Source organism: Balaenoptera ricei, chromosome 9 (assembly GCF_028023285.1).
Source record: "Balaenoptera ricei isolate mBalRic1 chromosome 9, mBalRic1.hap2, whole genome shotgun sequence".
Taxonomy (NCBI): Eukaryota; Metazoa; Chordata; class Mammalia; order Artiodactyla; family Balaenopteridae; genus Balaenoptera; species Balaenoptera ricei.
Genome location: NC_082647.1, coordinates 59,735,986 through 59,756,656, shown reverse-complemented (window position 1 = coordinate 59,756,656; position 20,671 = coordinate 59,735,986). Strand labels below are relative to the sequence as shown.

The following is a 20,671-nucleotide window of genomic DNA, read 5'->3' as shown; positions in this document are numbered from 1 at the left end:
CTTGCCCTACAAGAAAACCCAATCTTGGCTCCCTGGGGTGTCACTTCCTTCTGAATTATGCTGAGAGAAAAAAAATCAAATGTCCTTTTGTACCTTGGAAAGCAATTGCAGACCCTATAATTCTTTTTTTTCCCTTATGTAATTTATACATCAGCTTTCAGTGAAATACACCCTCTACAAATTTGCTTTGTATTTGGAAGACAGCATCTTCAGCTTTGACCTTGTTCCTTGTAAATAAGGGAACTGAATTTCCCATCCACAAGAGAACAAATCACTTTATCTTCTGGATAAATGAGTCAGTCATTTACTTGCGTAAAGATGACTTTCTCTTTGGAAAGTCGGGTTGTGAAGTAGTTGTTCTAAATCACTTTATAGCATCTGCATAGTAAATTGAATAGTTTTTCTTTAGTTTTCCTTTGGAAGGGGGCCAGTTCTGTTATATAGTTGGGTAGCAACAAAAATGTTTAAAGTACCAACCATCCACCAGTAGCCAACTGAATCCTAAATCTCTTTAGCATACAGCCAACCTAGAGGAACTCAGAAGAGCAAAACAGAACTGAATAAGAAGATGGTAACCGTGGAGAGAGAGTTCCCTGGAACACATAATTGTATACTATTCTACAGGCGAGTAGAGCCACCAAAGTAAGGCTGGTAGGAAAGACTCCTACAATGGACCAAGAGTACATTTTGGGAGGAGGAGGAAAGGAAATGATTTTGTTGAGCACCTGCTAGTCTCAATGATTTACATGTCTTACTCACTCCTCAGACAATCCTGAAAAGTTGATATTTTTCTCTTCATTTCCTCTTGGATCTGAGAGATTAAGGGACTTCAAAATCACACAGCAAGTAAATGGCCAAGCTAGAATTCATATCCATGGTTACTAAGCCCCTGTTCCTACCCCTCCTCTGTTATCTCTCAGAGAACTGCCTTTGTGAACAGGACCTGTGACCTTCCTCACATTTGCAAGACTTCTTGCAGGAGAACAGAAAATCCATTTAAAGGCCTATTGCCCCTAGTCTGGCACTTCTTTAAAAAGCACTAACTTCAGTTTCAATGCAGTTTTTCATCATAATTGTCCTACAGACCTCTAGAAGTTGCATCTCCAGGGGAGGGATGTTCTGCTGCCCAGAGCCACAGGGAGGCCAGAATAGCTACCAATCCTTTCTGCACAATAAGCTGCAGGGGTTCCAGAAGGCAATGTCTCTAGTTCAGTGCTTTTAGTGTAGTTACATTCCCCAGCTCCACAGATAACATTTTGATAGGATTTCTTTCTAAAAGTAAAGTTTTCAAATGCTTGTGCTCTCCAATCCCAGAAGGAAGTGCTTTCATTCTATTATACCACAGGTCTAGCCAAGTAAGTTTGGCAGTAAGTGAAAGAAATCTTTAGGAATCAGGCAGAGGGCATGTCTTTGAAGAAGCAATTGTTTGAGGTTGGGAACTTTAAAGATCCTTCCTGACTGGTGAAGACCACTTTGACTCTAAAATTGATGAGGAAGAAACGATGAACACCCTTGGGAACGTCTTCGGAAGGGGAGGCAGGTGTGCTCCTAGCTTGACCACTGCTGCTCTCCAGATCAGCAGCCCCATGCGGAACCTTGTAGGAGCCACTTCCCTTCACCTGTGAGCCAGGAGGAAGCAATCCTCGGGGACCAGGCTCACCCTCCACAGTCCGGAGTCACCTGTGGCTCCACCCCGCCAGCACCACGCTCCTGGGGAGGGCAGCAGCAGCCCAAACCCTAAAGTGGCTCTTACAGGGGAATGGGGAGAGGGTCTTTTACTTACTTTTGCAGAGACCTGTTTCATCCACAGTCAACCACCAGGGGGTTTCAGAGTAAAACTCAACATTTAATCTCTGGGCATTCTCACACATTGTCTCTCCTGGTTGGAAAGGCCCCTGTGGGTAAACCAGGCCCAGGAGCACGGATTCTACTGCTCAACAGATATGTAATGATAACAGTTATAGTCATCTTTTGTTTAAAGGTTGCCATGACCAGAAACGATAAACACTTCCTTTTTTTTTTAAGAATTTTTTGATGTGGACCATTTTTAAAATCTTTATTGAATTTGTTACAATATTGCTTCTGTTTTATGTTTTGGTTTTTTGGCCGTGAGGCATGTGGGATCTTAGCTCCCCGACAAGGGACTGAATCCGCACCCCCTGCATTGGAAAGTGAAGTCTTAACCACTGGACAGCCAGGGAAATCATGGTAAACACTTCTTTTTTTTTTTTTTTTTTAATATATTTATTTTATTTTTGGCTGCGTTGGGTCCTCGCCGCTGCGCACGGGCCCTCTCCAGTTGTGGCGAGCGGGGGCTACTCTCCGTTGTGGTGCCTGGGTTTCTCATTGCGGTGGCCTCTCTCATTGCGGAGCACGGGCTCCAGGTGCACAGGCCTCAGTAGCTGTGGCTCGCGAGCTCCAGACGCGCAGGCTCAGCAGTTGTGGCGCACAGGCCTAGCCGCTCCGCAGCATGTGGGATCTTCCCAGACCAGGGCTCGAACCCGTGTCCCCTGCATTGGCAGGCGGATTCTCAACCACTGCGCCACCAGGGAAGCCCCAACACTTCTTAAATATTATCTTGTTCCATTCTCAAAACAACCTTAGGGGCTTCCCTGGTGGCGCAGTGGTTGAGAGTCTGCCTGCTAATGCAGGGGACACGGGTTCAGGCCCTGGTCTGGGAAGATCCCACATGCCGCGGAGCAACTAGGCCCGTGAGCCACAACTACTGAGCCTGCGCGTCTGGAGCCTGTGCTCCGCAACGGGAGAGGCCGCGATGGTGAGAGGCCCGCGCATCGCGATGAAGAGTGGCCCCCGCTTGCCACAACTAGAGAAAGCCCTCGCACAGAAACGAAGACCCAACACAGCCAAAAAAAAAAAAAAAAAAAAACAACCTTAGGAGAAGGATATTATTATCCATATCCTCTGTCCCTCTTTATCCTCGTCCCTGGAAGGAAGGTAGCCTTACAGCATAAATATACGCAAAATTATGCATTATGAAGTGAGCTGTATTAGAAAGAGATCGATTGTTTGTCTTCTAGAAGTCCCACTATGAAGAATGACCACTCTAGTGAGATGTGGGTAGAGAAAAAAGGGGGAGGTAGTCCAAGGAAGAGATATTTATAGATGCAGGATGAAGGCTGGGGTGAGGAATTGAGGGAGAGACTTTGTGAGGACTGACAATGACTCCAGAAAGAGTAAGAAAATGTTTGGCACCATCCTCTGGGCTCTGAGTATATTTGTGGTGTGCTATGAGTAACATTAATTTCTTTCTAGTGAAGGACCTGGTCTGCATATTACTGCCAAGGCATAAGAGTATATCCATTTCACAGGGAAGGAAATCTAGGCTCAAGAAGCAAGTAATTTATTCAAAATCACACTCTTAGGTGAGTGGCAGGACCCAAATTTGTTTGACACCCCCCTCCAAATTCCATGCTTCTTTATTCTTGACATGCATAGCATGGCAAGTCTAGAATGAATGAGTTATGAGTGATAAAGCAGAGGTAAAATTTTTAAATAGGAACCATTTCATATGTAATTTAAAATGCTGGGTTGTATACTCACTCTAGAGATTGTTAATATCTATTGTTTTAGCCAAATCTAGATACCAGTGTGTATGATCCAGAAAATGGATGCAAACTAAGCAGTAGATATTCATAGCTAAAAGCTATGGATCACTGTACTTTAAATAAAAGTTGCTGGATTTTTCATAGAATATAACCATTTGATTTTATTTCTAAGGCTGAAATATGTATAACAGTTCAAGTAAGAAAATATTCCTTGGATCCAACCTTAGCATGAAAAAGTATTTTAAAATTCCAAAGCCTACTGATCAATGAGAAAATTGCAAGGAAGGTGAGAATTAACAACTGAGGTCAAACAACTACCTTCAACAGTAGATTTCATGAATATTTTTTCAGGCCATTTAGGTAGCAGTCTTTCCTCAAAATTTATAGAGAAAATATAAGGGTTAAGCGTTGTCCTAATTCTCGACCTTTTCAGACATACCTTGACCAAGATCCAGAGGCAAAAACAAGTAACAGCTAAAAACTTGGGACTTGGGAGAAATATAAAATTTGGTTTGGGAAAAAAGAGAAGCCTTAGGTACCAACTGATACAAAGATGTAAGGATTTAATAGGATGCATATGAGTTATTTCAGGTCAGGAATAAGAAGTAGAGGATTAGTTTTGAATATTTACCAAAAAGAAAAAGAAGTGGGAGGGACTCAGGAGGGACTCAGGGGTGGGAGGGGGCGGTGTTCCAAAATCAAAGAGACACCCAAGGAAGGGAGTGCTGTAGAATCTGCCTTCATAGAGATTTGCAAATACAACAAGAGCACTATTTCTGCCTAGAGCCTTGAGAATTAAACAAAATGACCTCTTTAGGTCTTTTCTTGTGTTGTGATCCTTTAGGTTTAAATACATTTCCTGGGCAATATCATAAAACACAGCAGAAACTGCTAAATCTAAGGGCTTAGGTTCAGGAGTCTGACAGACCACATTCTGAATCAAACATATGACTATTAACTTTTAATGGGCTTGAGCCACCCAGCAATCCTATTACATTTCCCAAGTCCATTTGCTCCCCAAGGTAAACATCTCACACCTTCACCTTTGCCCTTAAGTCTTCAAACCTCTTCTCCAACCACTTCTCATTCTTTACTGAGAAAATAGAAGCAATTGTAAGAGTACTTATATAAGCTCTTATTAACATATCTACCAACATCCCTGCATCTGGGCACACAGGCGCTGCCTTCCCTCCTGCTATGATGGATGAACTGTCTGTGTTACTAAGACCAACACCTCCATTTGTGCACTAGATCCCATCTTCAAGATGGCGCTCCAATAATTCCCTGCAGCAAATTTTCTCCCCTTCCTAGAACACTCCCATCAGCCAACAAACATATCAGCCATCATTCCCTTCTAGCTACTTTTGCATTACAAGAAAATGTCTCAAACCCCTCACTGTTTTCACTTCCTTTTATCCCTTTTTCCTTTGAATCCACTTTAATTAACCTTTTCTCACCAGTGATCCACCAAAATAACTCTTGTTGAGGTCCCCAATAAAATCCATGTTGTCTAGCCCAATGGCAACTTCTTACCCCTCATCTTATTTGAAATGCCACCTATATTCAACCCAGCTGATTCCATATCTTCCTTTCTCATGTTCTATCTTGGATTCCAGGAAAACAGTCCATCTTGATTCTCCTCCTAGCTCAAGGACTTTCTACAGTTTCCTTCACTGATTCCTTTTCATCTACCCAAACTCTAGTTGGAGTGCCCCATAGCCCAGTCCTCTGGCCACTTCTCCTCTCTTTCTCTACCCCCATGCTCTGGTTGACCTCATCTGTCCTCATGGGTTTATACATGATATTCACGATGAAGACTCCTAAATTTGTATCTCTGGCCAGGACCTCTCCCTGAACACCAGGGTTATCTATCAAACTGCCTACTTGACATCTCCACCTGGATGACTCATAGGCATCTGAAGCACAGCAGAACCCCTGATCTTCTCTTCAAAAGCAGCTCCACCTGCACAGTTACTTTCTCAAGAAATGGCTCCTTTATTCCTTCTATTCCCTGGGCAGAAATCCTCGAAGTTATCCTTGATTCCTCTCTTCTTCTCACAGGTCACAAATAATCCATCAGGAAACCTATGGACTCCCTTTTCAGAGCTTGCCCCAAATCTCACCACTCCTCACTACTTTCCCCACTTCCACTGTGGGTCTAAGCCACCCTTATCTCTTATCTAGATAACTGTACTACCTTTGCCCCTCTCCCCCCTAGAGTTATTCTCCAAAAGGCGGTCAAAAGGTACTTCCTGCAACATAAATCAGACTTTTTTTCCCTCACTCAAAATCCTTCAGTGACTTACTCTCTCATTCACAATAAAAAACCAAGAATATCAGCACAGTCTACAGGGTCATTTATATGGTCTGCAAATCACCCTTTTATGCTTCTCTGACTTCTCCTCCTCCTTTCTCACCCCACTTCAGGCACTCTGGCTTCCTCAGACATGTTTAGTCCTCTCCTACCTCAGGATCTTTGTACCTGGTTTTTCTTATATCTAGAATGCTCCCCCCCCCACCCCTGCCCACCCCCGGCTATTCACATGACTTGCTCCTTCACATCCTCATTTTCTCTAATCAGCCTTCATAAAACAGCACAGACATAAACACCAAAGAAAGCCCACATTCTATTATTATCTTTACTTTGCTTTACTTGTCTCCATAGCGCCTAACATATCAGAGTATATTTATTAGTTTGTTGTTTTGTTTTTTTTCCTGTCTCCCACTAGAAAGTATCTTCCATGAAGGCCTTTGTTTGCTTCATTGCTCTATCTCCAACTCCTAGAAGAGTTCCTGGCACAAAGTCGTGCTCAGTGAATACTTGTTAAATAAATGAATGAATGAACTTGACCACTTACTCTGTGTGACTTTAGGAAAATATCTGAATTCTATCACCTTTTAAATGAGGATAATGCCAGCGCCTACCTCAGAGGTTATTATAAAATTAAATTAAATAATATGTATAAAGCCTATTTAGAGCTCAACAAAGGACATTATTGTAACATTATTATTTATTATCCTATTCCTAATCAACATAATCTTTTGAAATTTTCTATAAAATTAAAGTTCCAGGACATTATGAGTATTTCATAAAATTTTAAGGAAAAAAATTACTTAATCTTCCATTAAAACACTGACAACCAAGAGAAAATTCCTTACTGAGATCACATAAATCATTGAACTCATCATGTCTACATTGGAACTTTCTGTGGGTTGTCTATCTGGAATTTTCTGAGTGCATTCCCCTTAAATTCTTTAGTGGAACTTTTCTTTCAACTAAACTTCACACTGCAGGACTTCAGACAAGTCTCTGACATTTTACCAAGGTAGGAGGTAGAACTTGGCTGTGAATTTAGTAAAACTTCTATCAACTAGTTTTCTGTGACCCTACATTAGTTAGCTGGTTTATACATAAAACTCCTCTACTGTGTGTTAATTAATTTTTTTAAATGAGTGAGATCCTAGGTAAATTATCATTTGATTTCTTTATTTAAGGTGAAATGCATTTTGGTTCCAAATTAATGACTGTCATCAACCTAATGCAAAACTCTCTCTCTTCCATGTGCCTAGAGAACCCTTTATTCCTCCACCTTGTCATTTACCATGGAATATTAAAGTTATCTCTTTATGTGTTTGTCTCTCTCACTAGATCCTAAGCTAACTGAGGATAGTTACCATGTCTTAGTCATGCCAGTATTGGTAATATCTGGTCCCTGCTAGCCCATTAGAGATTATCATTCAATATTGTTTAAAATAAAGGCTGTGCAGTGTCATACTATAAAGCTAAACACTAGCACCAAATGAACCAAGGTTGAATACTGGCACTGCCTCTGTGTGAGATCAGACAAATTACTTAACTACTCTGTGCCTCAGTTTCCTCCTCTATAGAATAGGGATGATGATATTATTTACCTTATCAGATTGTTACAGAATTAAATAAATTAAATTAAGAAGTGTAAAATGCTTATAACAGTGTGCTTAATAAATAGAATTCATTATAATAATAAATATGATTATTAGTTCTTAATAAACATTAGCTTTCATTAAACTAGAAAACTGAGTGGCCCTTTCATGTCTACAAACTAATTCCAAAGCAGGCTCAATCATCTTTAGAGCAGACATTCTGCTTGAGACGGCAAGAGGGTGCCTGTGTCCACACCATTCACCTCTCCTGCAGACGTAAAGTGGCCTTCTGATCTTTTTCACTCAGTCCCCCAGGAAGCCACCACCAGTTCACTGGTGTTCACACAAGACACGGAAAATTATCTACTACTCTTGCTCTCCTTCTTTGCTCTCAGCCCCAGATTTCAAACAGACTTGGACTGGGACGAGATAGCTAGGGTTATACGTGTAAATGGAATGTCAGATTGAGGATATCAGAGGCAGCCCAAAGACTCAAGCCTCAAACAAGCTTGAGTTACTTGGAGATTTCAGACCAAGCCACCCTTCGAGTCCCCATCACCCCGCTGATGACCCAGTTCTCCACTTGGCTCCCTGGGACACAGCCTCACCTTATGGAATTGTGGAGGGTATATTCGAGCCGCCCCATGGTTCAGCAGCAGCTGGTAGCAGATCTCAGGCTGGGCGGCAGGTCGCACGGAGGTGACCTTCAGCACATACTGGATGGCAGCACAGCCACCAATATCCATGAGATTGGCTTCTGCGCCAGCTTCCAGCATCATGTGCATGAGCACGTGGTCACAGTTCCAGGCTGCCTTGTGGAGCGGAGTTTTAAAGTCGTCATCGCGGGCGTTGACCTCGGCCTCGTAGTCCAGCAGCATGCGGCAGATGAGGTGGTGCTCCCTGCTGTACTCCTGCTCTTTAAAGCGGAGGGCCCAGTAGGTTGCGACGGCCAGGGGGGTCTCCATGTGGGCGTTCACACTGTCCACTAGGGCCCCGTGCTCCACGTAGAAGGCCACCAGCTCCGGGAGGCCGAAGTGGGCAGCCGTGTGCAAGGGCGTCTCCTCATCCTGGTTGTTGGTCTTCATGTTCACGTTCGCCCCTAGAAAGGGAGAATGAGGAAGACAATTATTTAAACATATTTTGTCATTTTTCCACAAGGTTCATTAAACAGGCCTTTTCTCGCTGCTTCCCTTTCAACCTCTCCCGCTGTATACCACCCATTTTTCCAAGTTCCATTTCTAGACCCCATGGAAGCCACTGCTTTGAAACAACAGTGCCACCTCCTGGACAACCAGCAAATGTACTGAGGTGATGGGAGAGTGGGCCTGAGAGCAAAGGATTTCGGCTGGGAGGCTGGAGCGCTGTCAGCTGAGTGATATAGTTCCTACCCCTAGGTGGATTTGGAAATACAAAGTGATTCCGATAACCAAATAGCTTTTATCAATAGAATAGCAAATATCCTTAAAAATGAAGGTTATATCACAATCTTTGAGGCTCATACATGTGGCTTTAAAAGTCTTCAGTTTCTTGATGAGATTTCTTCAAAATCATCTTTTTCTTTTCTTTCAAGGGAACTAAACCTAAACGTTTGGTCCAAGGGAACTTCAGTGGTATGGAAATTGCTCAGCCCTCTGACTGAACACTGACAATATTAAGCCGCCGAAGTCTGTGAGGTTCCCTTGGAATACAACTGGGGCAAAAACAAAAAACACAAAACACTTTGACCACCAAACTAGACTAAGGGTTATATTTTGAAAGGAAAGGGATAGAAGCTAGTAAAATAAAATACTCATTAAAAGAAAGACAATTAAAGACTGTATGTAACATGTCCGATTTATGGTTGACAAATGCTGTTTAGAAATAAAGATTATTAGTGCTTGGAAATCTCCTTAGAAATTATTTAATCCAACCCACTTATCTAACAGACCAGGAAACTGAGTGAATTTTATTTTTTGATAGGGAAGTTAAGTACTAGAATGGTCAACTTGAGAAGCTGAAATTTTCCTTCTCAGCCTAGTTTAATTGGGGTGAGCTAAGTGACCCCAGGGGGCCTATTCTGTAATCAATTTTACTGGAAATTTTTATAGTTACTTCAAGTATAAATCTGGAAATACTTTTATTATTATCATTATTATTATTATGCCAGCAACTAATATTTATTAAGCACTTGCCATGTACAACATTCTGAGCTAAATGCTTTTCACATATTGTCTCATGGAATCTTCCTAGCAACCCTTTGCAGGAGGTGCATTTTTATCCTAATTTTACAGATGAAGAAATTTGTTTTTAGACTAATAACTATACCAAGCTAAGAAGCAATAGAACAGAGGTTTGAAAGCAGACAGCCTGGCTTCAAAATCTCTCACCACTGTGCTATTCTACGTCATTATTTTTCTAAAAAATTTTTTTCTGTACTTCGCTCCCTTTGGTTATTTGAAAACTTGAAAGTAACAGAGAAATCATGTTGCATTTTGTTAATTTTAAAAATCTGTTCTCTGTGTGTTGCTCCTTTATGCCCTTTTTTATGGCATCCTCTGATCATATGGAACACATTTAAGAAAGGCAATACTCCTACAAGCTTACTTGGTGTCATAAAAAAGCCACCCCTCAGTGAGGTTTCTGAAAGCACATTGCTCTGTAAACTCAGAGACTATCTCTGCTCCTAACTTTCAGGAAGCAGAATTATAAGTAAAAATCGTCCCTCACAACAATCTGCCATCTGTGTTCATCAGTATTCCGCCCTGGAGAAGTTCTGGGTCAGATCTCCCTTCAGGTCAGCCCTTCTTTGCTCTGGAGTGAAATGGAATGAATAAGAATGTCTTCCCAAAAGCTAATGCAGGGTCACTTCAGATGCTGGAGAATTTCCAGTAAGAAAGGGAATCAAAGGGTCAGGATGAAAATTTTATAGGCCAACTTGGAAGTAAGCACGTCCTTTATTTTTTAATGTACTTGGACATTTACAATGGATCCCTGACCTCTTGCTACAACTAGATATACTGCGTAGTTTCCTTTTCTGAATAGGAGAGCCTTATTTTTATATTTGAATTGTGTCTTTGAGTGTAACTTTTCCAGGGACTACATAAAGTAGGATGATTTGACTACTTTTCTATTTTAGATTTTGTGATTCATTCAAGAAATTAGAGACCATAAACATAAGTTCTTGGGAACTTAAAAAAATATTTTTTTTAATGTGAAAATGCAATGTATTAGTTTCCTAGAGCTGCCGTAACAAAGTACTGCAAAGTAGTACCGCAAACAACAGAAATTTGTTCACAGTTCTAGAGACTGGAAGTGAAATTACAGTGTTGATGAGAGTGGCTACTTCTGAGGGTTTTAAAGGAGAATCTGTCTCATGCCTGCCTCCTAGCTTCTGGTGATGTCTATCAATCCTTGGTGTTCCTTGGCTTGTAGATGTATCACTCCAAGGACTGCCTCTATCTTCACATGGTTCTCTCTGTGTCTCTGTGTCTTCACATGGCTGCCTTCTTATGACACCAATCATACTGCATTAGGGGCCCATCCTGCTCTACTCATCTTAACTAATTACATCTGCAACAACCCTATATCCAAACAAGGTCACATGCTGAGTTGCAGGGGATTAGGACTTCAACATATCTTCTTTTGGGGGGAAGGGAGGGGATACAACTCAACCCATAATATATAACATGCATTACATAATATATAAAAATATATATGTGCAGTTTAAAAACTACTGTAAAGCCATCACCAATGTAATCACATCCCAGGTCAAGAAATCAAACACTCCCTGACCCGGAAAAGCCCTCTACTGTCCTATGTATCCTTCCACCTCACAACTCCACCATCCTGCTGGAGGTAATATTATTCTGACTTTTATGATAATCATGTCCTTGAATTTCTTTATAGTTTTACCACCCTCGTATATACCTCTAAACAAGATAGTTTAGTTTCACTTATTTTCGAACTTTATATAAATGGAATAATCAACACATATTCTTTCATGACTTGCTTCTTTCACTCAACACTATGTTTGTGAAAATGATCTATGTTGCAATGTTTAGCTCTTGTTTGTTCATTTTATTGTGTTCTATCTCACAGTACAAGTAATCCTACTAGTGATAGACATTTACAGTTTCAGGCTATTCCAAACACTGCTGCCATGAGTATTCTTGTACATTCTTGTACCCTGGTGCTCATGGGCAGGGTTCATGGGGTTCTATACCTATGAGTGGAATTGCTGGGTCATTGGGTGTGCTTATCTTCAGCGTCATTAGATGGTATCAAATAGGTGTTGTACCAGTCTACACTCCCATAGGCCATGTGTGAGGGTTCTTATCAACATTTGGTATTTTCATTCTATTTAATTTTAGTCAGTCAGATGGGTGCATAGTGATATCTCATTGTTTGAATATTTATTTCCCTAATTAACAATTAGGTTAGACATATTTCAATATTTTTATTAAACAAATATTGCTTTTTACTTACTATTATAAAGCATTTCCATATTGTTATATTATCATTTTAAATATCATTTAAAAATAACAACATAATATTCCATAGAGTGAGTTTACCCTCCTGGTGGATGTGAAGATTTTTTCCCAAAGTTTTGATCTTATGACTAACGCTACAATCGATACATTTGTGTGTAAATCTTTGGATTATTTCCTTAGCATAAATTCCCCCAAAATAGAGTCATTAAGCTGAAATATCTGAGCTGTTTTAAGGGTCTTTATGAATAATTGAGGAAAGTTATATTTATCTATATCTCTCTATATTTATATACATCTCTCATTGATGCATGAGTGCTATTTTACTCACCAGTATGTAGTTACACAATTTAAAAAATATTTTTGCTATTTGGAAGTAAAAAATGGTCTCTCTTTTTCTTTTTATTTGAATTGATCTGTTTATTAGAATTTGAACACTTTGTCTGTAATTATTAACTAGTGGCATTTCTTCTTTAGTTATTGTCCAAATTTTTGTCCTTTTATACTTTGAAGCCTTTCTGCTTTGTTTACATTTATATGAGTCATTCATTAAAATAATATTTAAGCCTATGCTCTCATAATTGGTATACATTTTTTAACCAGTTTATTTTGATTTTTCTTTAATACAATAATGTTAACTTTATATGGTCAAATTCTCCTTTTGTTTTTTTGTTTTTGCCTTTGTTTTTGGTATTAGAATGTCCTACTCCTCTCAGAGGTTTCATAACTATCCAGATTAATTATAATTGGATTTTTAATAGATTTTTAAAAATGTTTAACATTTAATTCATGTGGAACTTATTGTGGTGTACTTACTGATTTAGGAAGAATTGATATTCCTATAGCATAGGGTCTTTTCATGTAGGAACATGGTCTGTTTCTCTAAAAAGTTTTCTTTACATTTCTGTAAACTATGCCCCCACAAAATTTGTAGCAATTTTCATTTTAGGGAAGATGGGTAAATTATTTCTGGGGTAAAGTAAATTTTAGTGAGAGAAGGCCCTTCATGAACCTTCTAATTTATGCAAGATGGACTCCAGAACTAGTCTGAAATGGTCGCAAATGAGATGGAGAAAAATTTTCATTTTCATTGCCTGATAAAGAACAAGAACTTTTCAGATTTAATCTGTGGGCAAAGGAGACAGAGATTCGGTTGCACTGAGAATATGATGAAAAGGGGACATAGGATAAGAATTGCACAGAAAGAGTGGATGCTGGCCACAGAAATGGTACTGTGATACTCCTGAAGCCAGGAATATAGGGACACAGTGCCACAGGAGGGACACAGTGCCAGTCAACATTAAATTTTTTCTGTTCTTCCATACTGTATGATAGTATCCATTCATTACCCTCTAACAGATAGAATCAATTTCATGAATCCTAGTTATGAGACCTCACATTTCCTTACTTTTTTTCCCAAATAAAATTAAACTGCTTCCAAGTGCCCATTTGTTGGCTTGGCTGATCATCCGAGATCAGGCATCATGTGGCTCCCTCTGCTGGGCTTTGCTACTCCCTACATTCTAAGAGTTGGCCCTCAGAGGCGTCCTCTCCAAAGTATCCACATTCCCTCACAGTTCTGTCACCTCAAAAGCTACGTGAGGGTGGGGGCAGGTCTCTGTAGAAACTGTCACCTCTCCATCTTCCCAGGCTCAAGGAATCCACATCTTTACTTCATCCCTAAGCCCGCCCTGCCTCCCTCCCTGTCCTATGAACTTGATTTCTCACAGAGCCTGTGTGTAAGTGGGGAGATCAGTGGGGAGATGGAGGACGAGGCCAGACCAGTGCTCTCAACCCTTCCAGGCATGCCTTTCCTATTCCGCGATGAAGTCGAGAAATAATATCATCTACCTTCATACATAATCTTTTAAAAATAAACCCAATGCCTAGCTAACACGTAAACGCAGAATGAAAGTAGTTTCCAATAATTTTAACTACATAGTTATGATTGCCACAAATAATATAAATAAATTGCAATGATATAGTGTAAATTTTAATGTGTTATTGACTATACTAGATGACACAATGAAATGCTTATTTGCTTGAACCCATATGTAGACTCCTAGCAGCTCCGTCACTGAACTGACACAGGTGTTTTGTACTGTAATTCAAATACCACAGATGTCATTGCCGTAATGAATGGTATTCCAAAATGAGGAAATAAATCTTGGTCTGGTATTGCCTTGATTTGTAGCATAGTTGCATTTCTGGAAATTTCCATATTTATTTACAATTCAAAAGTATTTTGCGTTTATATGTAAAATGCAGTTAGGTTAGAAATCTACTGTGTTACTACATCTAAATATCTGTTATTATATCAGCACTAAATCTAAGATTTTTTACAAATTATGAAAGAATTTAAAAATATAGAAAATCTCAGAAAATATAACAGACATCTATATATGAGTACCCATATTTGACAGATATTAATCTTTGACATATTCTCTTTGGTTTTCTTTTTTCCAAGATAAAATTTTACAGAAAAAAACCAGCCCATTTCTCTTTTCTTCCCTCCCTTTCTTTCTCCTCAGCAATAATTATTATTCTAAAGTTGACTTTGTCATTCCCTTTAAATTTTTGTTCTTTTATTATTCACATATGTATCCATAAGCAACGTATATATCATTATTTTGTGTTCTTAAAAACCATGTAAGTTGTACTCACTTTTGCAACCTGTTTTTACCAGCCACATTATGTTTTTGAGCAGAGAGCTGATTTTTTCATTTCAACTGCTAAACAGAATTACATTGCATAATTAAACTACAGTTTAGCTATTCCTCTCCTAAAGACAGTTAAGTTGTTTTAGCTTTTTCATAATAACAAATACCTTTCAAATAATGCAGGAGTTTCTTTAGAGAGAGAAACCGAATTAGTGGGTAGTAGTATACAAACATTTTCAATTATATTAAATTATACTCATCAGTGGTTGTGTTAATTCAAATGTCCATCGGTATAGTTTAAAGGTTCAGCATCATTTCCAACACTTTGTATTGTCGCACTGTTTAATGTTTGCCAATTAGATGGTATGAAATGGTATTCTGATTTAATCTGCATTCCCCTGGTTATCAGTAGTGTTTTCTCATATGTCTATAGGGGCAACAAGATTTCCACTTGTATGAATTGCCTATTCATAGCCTCTGCCCATTTTTCATTGAATTGTTTGTGTTTTCCTTATTTATTTTTTAGGATATAAACAAGATCTTTGTGCAGAAAATGATAAAAACTTTACTGAAGGCAAAGGACTTAAATGGAAAGTTCTGCTATGTTTGTGGATAGAAAGATTCAATAGTATAAGGATGGCAATTCTTCCTGAATTAACCTATAAATTCAAACATTTTTTACATAATTTTCAAAGAGTAAAGAACAAATCAAGTTTGTAAAAAAAAAAGTAAAAGAATGAGAAGGAAAGAAGAATGATGAAGAAGGTGTACTTATCTTACCTGATATCCAAGGAAACTATAATTAACACCATTGGTGGGAATGTAAATTGGTTCAGACTTTATGGAAAACAGTATGGAGGTTCCTCAAAAAAGTAAAAATAGAACTACCATATGATCCAGTAATTCCACTCCTGGGTATATATCCAAAGAAAATGAAAACACTAATTTGAAAAGATACATGTGCTCCAATATTCATAGCAGCACTATTTACAATAGCCAGGACATGGAAACAACCTAAATGTCCAATGACAGATGAATGGATAAAGACGACGCGGTACATATATACAATGGAATTATTACTCAGCCAAAAAAAGGAACGAAATTGGGTCATTTGTAGAGATGTGGATAGACCTACATCTGTCATACAGAGTGAAGTAAGCCAGAAAGAGAAAAACAAATATCGTATATTAATGCGTATATGTGGAATCTAGAAAAATGGTACAGATGAACCTATTTGCAGGGCAGGAATAGAGACGTAGACGTAGAGAATGGACATATGGACACAGGGAGGGGGAAAGTGAGGGTGGGATGAGTTGGGAGATTAGGATTGACATATATACACTACCATGTGTAAAATAGATAGCTAGTGGGAACCTGCTATAAAGCACAGGAAGCTTAGGTTGGTGCTCTGTGATGACCTAGATGGGTGGGATGGGGCAGGGGAGGGAGGTCCAAGAGGGAGGGGATACAGGTATACAGGCAGTTGATTGACTTCACTGTACAGCAGAAACTAACACAACATTTTAAAGCAATTATACTCCAAAAAAAAAAAAAGTTTGAATTATTAGCCCTGAATGTTCAACTTTTGAATTGAGACTGACTTGTGAGACTTAAAGTGACTATGTAACTTTTTTGTACCTAAGGGTTACCAGAGAAGACACAGACCCGCCTGAGTTTTCCTCCCACAGTAGGGGAGAAACTAGATCCTCGGAATAATTTAAAAAGACACTGGAAAACAAAAATAACATTGTTTTATGAATACATCCCATGATCCAGTTAATAGTCATGTGTCTAGTAAATTTTTTAGACAGGGCACCTTTTAGCATATTTTCTAAGAACTCAAATATTGGATACTATTTTTAATTGTCATCACACATTAAAAATAATATTCTTGGGTAATTTTCTCCAAAATATTCCATAAGTTCATTCTACCCTTTTTCTAATACTGAACATCATGGAGAAATGGGAGCCCACCAAGTTTTTTGTTCCTTTATAAGCAATCTACTTTTTGTTTGTTTTGTTAGTGATAGTGTTAAGTTTCCTTCCTTCCTTCCTTCCTTTATTTATTGAGGTATAATTGACTTACTATATTATATTAGTTTCAGGTGTACAACAGTGATTCGATATTTCCATAGATTACACACCATACAAAGTTATTATAAAATATTGACTATATTCCCTTTGGTAAACATTACATCTCTGTGACTTATTTATTTTATAACTGCTAGCTTGCACCTCTTAATCCCCTTCACCTATTTCACCCCTTCTCCCCTCCCTCCCCTGTGGTAACCACAAGCTTGTTCTCTGTATCTGTGAGTCTGTTTCTATTTTGTTATATTTGTTTGTTTTGTTTTTTAGATTCCACATGTAAGTGAAAGCATACAGTATTTGTCTTTCTCTGTCTGACTTATTTCACTAAGCATCGCTCTCTCTCTCTCTCTTTCTCTCTCTCTCACACACACACACAGACACGCAATAGAATACTAGTCTGCCATAAAAAATAATGAAATCTTGCCATTTGTGAAAACATGAATGGACCTGGAGGGTATTATGCTTAGTAAAACAAGAAACCTACTTTTTATTTATTCACCTATTTGTATACTTTTACTATTTTTATTGTTGAAAGTTGATGTCTTATTAAAGATATATCTAGGCTTAGTTTTTTTTTAATTGATTTTACTAGGAACCAAACCTACCCATTTCATCTCCACATAATTATCTGTTTTTTATACAGGAAATTTTTTCTTTATCCTGTTTTTAAGTTTTGGTCATATTCAAAAAGGAAACATTTCTTTATATATTGAAAGCTATAAAATATTTTTTTGCTTAAAATTTTCATCACCCACTAACTATCAAGTTACAGTCATTGATAAGAAAGCCCCCCTCACAATTTTTTAAACCCCAATCCTCAAATGCATGAGTGAAAAAGTGGTAAATTACTCATGGCATTCTTTTTAACATTGCCTTTAAAAATTACACTTTTCTTAGAAAAAGTGCTAAAACAGGGTGAACAGTAGTTAGTCTCACTGATTATAGTGGCCTGCAATATGCATGAGAACAGAAGGAAACATGGAGAAAACATTATCATGGGTTATAATAGTAAGGATTTGAGAAGGAATTTTCTTCAGTTTATTAACTTTAGGTAGAAATTTAGAATCCTCAGTAGCTACTTGTTTTGTCTGAAATTCCGTCATCTCCATCAGCTTGAACTTCACCTGCCTCAGTTCAAAATCATGCTAAGGTTTGCACAGGCTTTTGTGCAGTAAAATCACAGTTGTTCAGTGTTCTTTTATGAAAATATGAATAATGCCTGCTATTTTTCAAGCACTCACTAGGAGTTTTACATATATTGTCTCACTTATGATTAACAGTAAGCATTCTTTAGAAACATCTGTTATTCAAAGATTAGACTTCTTTTTTCATATTCAGGACTTTTTTTTCCTGCAAGTTCTGCGATTGTTTCTCAAGTCTGCTTCTTTGTCAAGGATGCAATTTTGTGCAGTGTCAAGTTTGTTATTAACTGCCACCAAAGTAGCCTGCTTTGTTCTAGTTTCAATTTTGCCCTTCCAATCTACTGTCTTTGGCAAATATATTTTCCTGTATCTTTCATAGTCTTATCTTAAATGAAATCTTAAATGAAACACCATTTCCCCTAAGGCCCCATTCCTATATACCCACATTCTCCAAGGTCTGGAGTTGAGGACTACTTTCTTCTAGATCAACAGTGGTGCTTCTGAACCATTACTCTCTCAGTCTTGTGTACAACTCCTCATCGGTTAAGGTTTATGTCACCCAATGAAGTTACTCTTTATCCCTTTTCACCTGCAATCTCACAAATTCCCAGTCACTCTTCCATTTTCACCAAAGACATAGGTATCTGGCTCAGTCTTTATTTTATCTCTGTCCTGACATCACCCTGCAATACCTTTGCAGATGATGCATCCAACACATTTGCATTCACAATTCCTAAATCTTCTGGGGCAGATTGCATTACCGTTACCAAATATCTTGTTGGTCCTTCTTGCAGTGGCTTCCCTGTTGAAGGTTCATACACCTCTACCCTGTTGAACTCAGTTTGAAATACTGGTTCTTGTTGCCCAGTTGCATCTCTATCCTTCCCTTAGTGAAGTTTTTCAACTCTTTCTTGATTGCCAATATATTCTAAATTTTCCTTAGGCTAGGATTTAATCAGGATAGACTAAATTATGGTGTTGTAACAACACTCAAATCTCAGTGGCTGAATGCAATAAAAGTTTATTTCTCACTCTCACACTGTCTACCGTTGTTCCAGAACCAATGTCCTCTATTTGACCTCTCAGAATCCAAACTACCTTGATCTTCTGGCTTCACCAGCTCTACCTGAGGTTTCCTCCAGTATCACAACATCATGGGGAGAAACAGATTTTAAATATCCTATGTGGGCTTTACATTGCCTAAACCTGGAAGTGGCTCATTTCTTCTGTTCACACTACATTAGGCAGAAAGGATATATGATCCTGCTGAACTGCAAGCGGACTAGACTAGAAAGTCTTCCATGAGCCCGGAGGGGAAGAAAACTAGATATTGATGAGCACTAGTTATTTCTACCGTTGCTGACTTGAGTTTCCGTGAGTAACAGTAAGACAAACAAACAACAGTTCTGATTGATTCAACAGCTACGTTTACCTTCTCCCTTTCACGTTAGGGAAGAGGGGTCTCTCCTCCAATTCAAGACAAATAACTCCATCTTTGCGACTGATCATCTTCCCAACAGTCAAATGTTGCTCCACAAATAGTATCTCTTTACTCTATATCAAACAGCTCCCTCTCCATCAACTTTTTGTCCTCCTCTTATAAGCATACTTAAGTTTCTCCCAATCCTTTTCTCCTTTTTAACTACCCTCCAATTTCTGTTCATCTCTTTTTAGCCAGACTTCTTGAAAGTGTGGTCTCTGCTTCCTGCACCCACTTCCTTACTACCTATGATCCCCTCGGTCCATCACAACCTGCCTTCTGTCCCCACCACTACACTGGAACTGCTCTGACAAAGGTCACCAGTGGCTTCCAACTGATCATTCCTATCTACAGTTTTCAGTCTTCATCTTACCACACTCCTTTGCTGCATCCAATGGTGTTGACAACTCACTTCTTAAATTCTATTTTTTCAACCTCCCTGGGATGCTTTCTCCTCCCTCTCTGGCTATTCTTTCATTATATTTCTATGATTTCTCTTCTTCTCAGTTCCTAAATTGTGTTGTTTCACCTGGGTATCATTCAGTTTCTGCACTTCTTACTGTATGTAACTTCCTTGAGCAGTCACAACTACTCTTTTCACTTTATTTATGAACAGATGACTCTCAAAATTATATGAACAATCATATATCAACAATCATATATATAATGGACTTACATCTCAATAATAAAAAGAGAAATAACCCAATTTAAAAATGGTCAAAGTATATAAATAGTCATCTCTACAAAGAAGATATATAAATGGTCAATAACCACATGAAAAGATGCTCAGTGTCATTAACCATCAGGGAAATGCAAATCAAAACCATAGTTTGATACCACCTTATGCCCACCAGGAAGGCTATGATCAAAAAAACAGATAGTATAAGGGGGAGGGGCAATATAAGAGTAGGGGAGTAAGAGGTACAAACTATTAGGTGTAAAATAAGCCACAAGGATATATTGTACAGTATAGGGAATATAGCCAATATTTTATAATAACTATAAAAGAAGTATAACTTTAATAAACTGTGACTCACTATATTATACACCTGTAACATATAATATTGTATATCAACTATACGTCAATGAAACAAGCAAAAAAGATAGTACCAAGTGTTCGTCAGGATGTGGAGAAATGGGAATTCTCATACACTGATGGTAGGAATGTAAAATGGTACAGCCACTTTGGAAAACAGTATGGCAGTTCCTCAAAAAAAGTTAAACACAGAGTTACCACATGACACTGCAATTGCATTCCTGGGTATTTACTCAAAGGAAATGAAAACATATGTCCACACAAACATTTGTATGTAACTGTTCATAGCAGCATTATTCATAATAACAAAAACATGGAAACAATCCA

The 20,671-nt window shown here is 38.5% G+C and overlaps 1 protein-coding gene and 1 pseudogene across 2 annotated transcripts in view; both read right to left on the bottom strand.

The window, feature by feature from the left end:
• Positions 1-20,671, bottom strand: part of ASB4 (ankyrin repeat and SOCS box containing 4) — a 118,518-nt gene that overhangs the window by 10,787 nt on the left and 87,060 nt on the right. For both annotated transcript variants that reach the window (XM_059933882.1, XM_059933881.1), the window contains one exon: positions 8,078-8,568. In XM_059933882.1, coding sequence (XP_059789865.1) covers positions 8,078-8,568 — 491 coding nt within the window. The remainder of the gene's footprint in view (positions 1-8,077; positions 8,569-20,671) is intronic.
• Positions 1,079-6,229, bottom strand: LOC132372186 (leucine-rich repeat-containing protein 27-like; annotated as a pseudogene).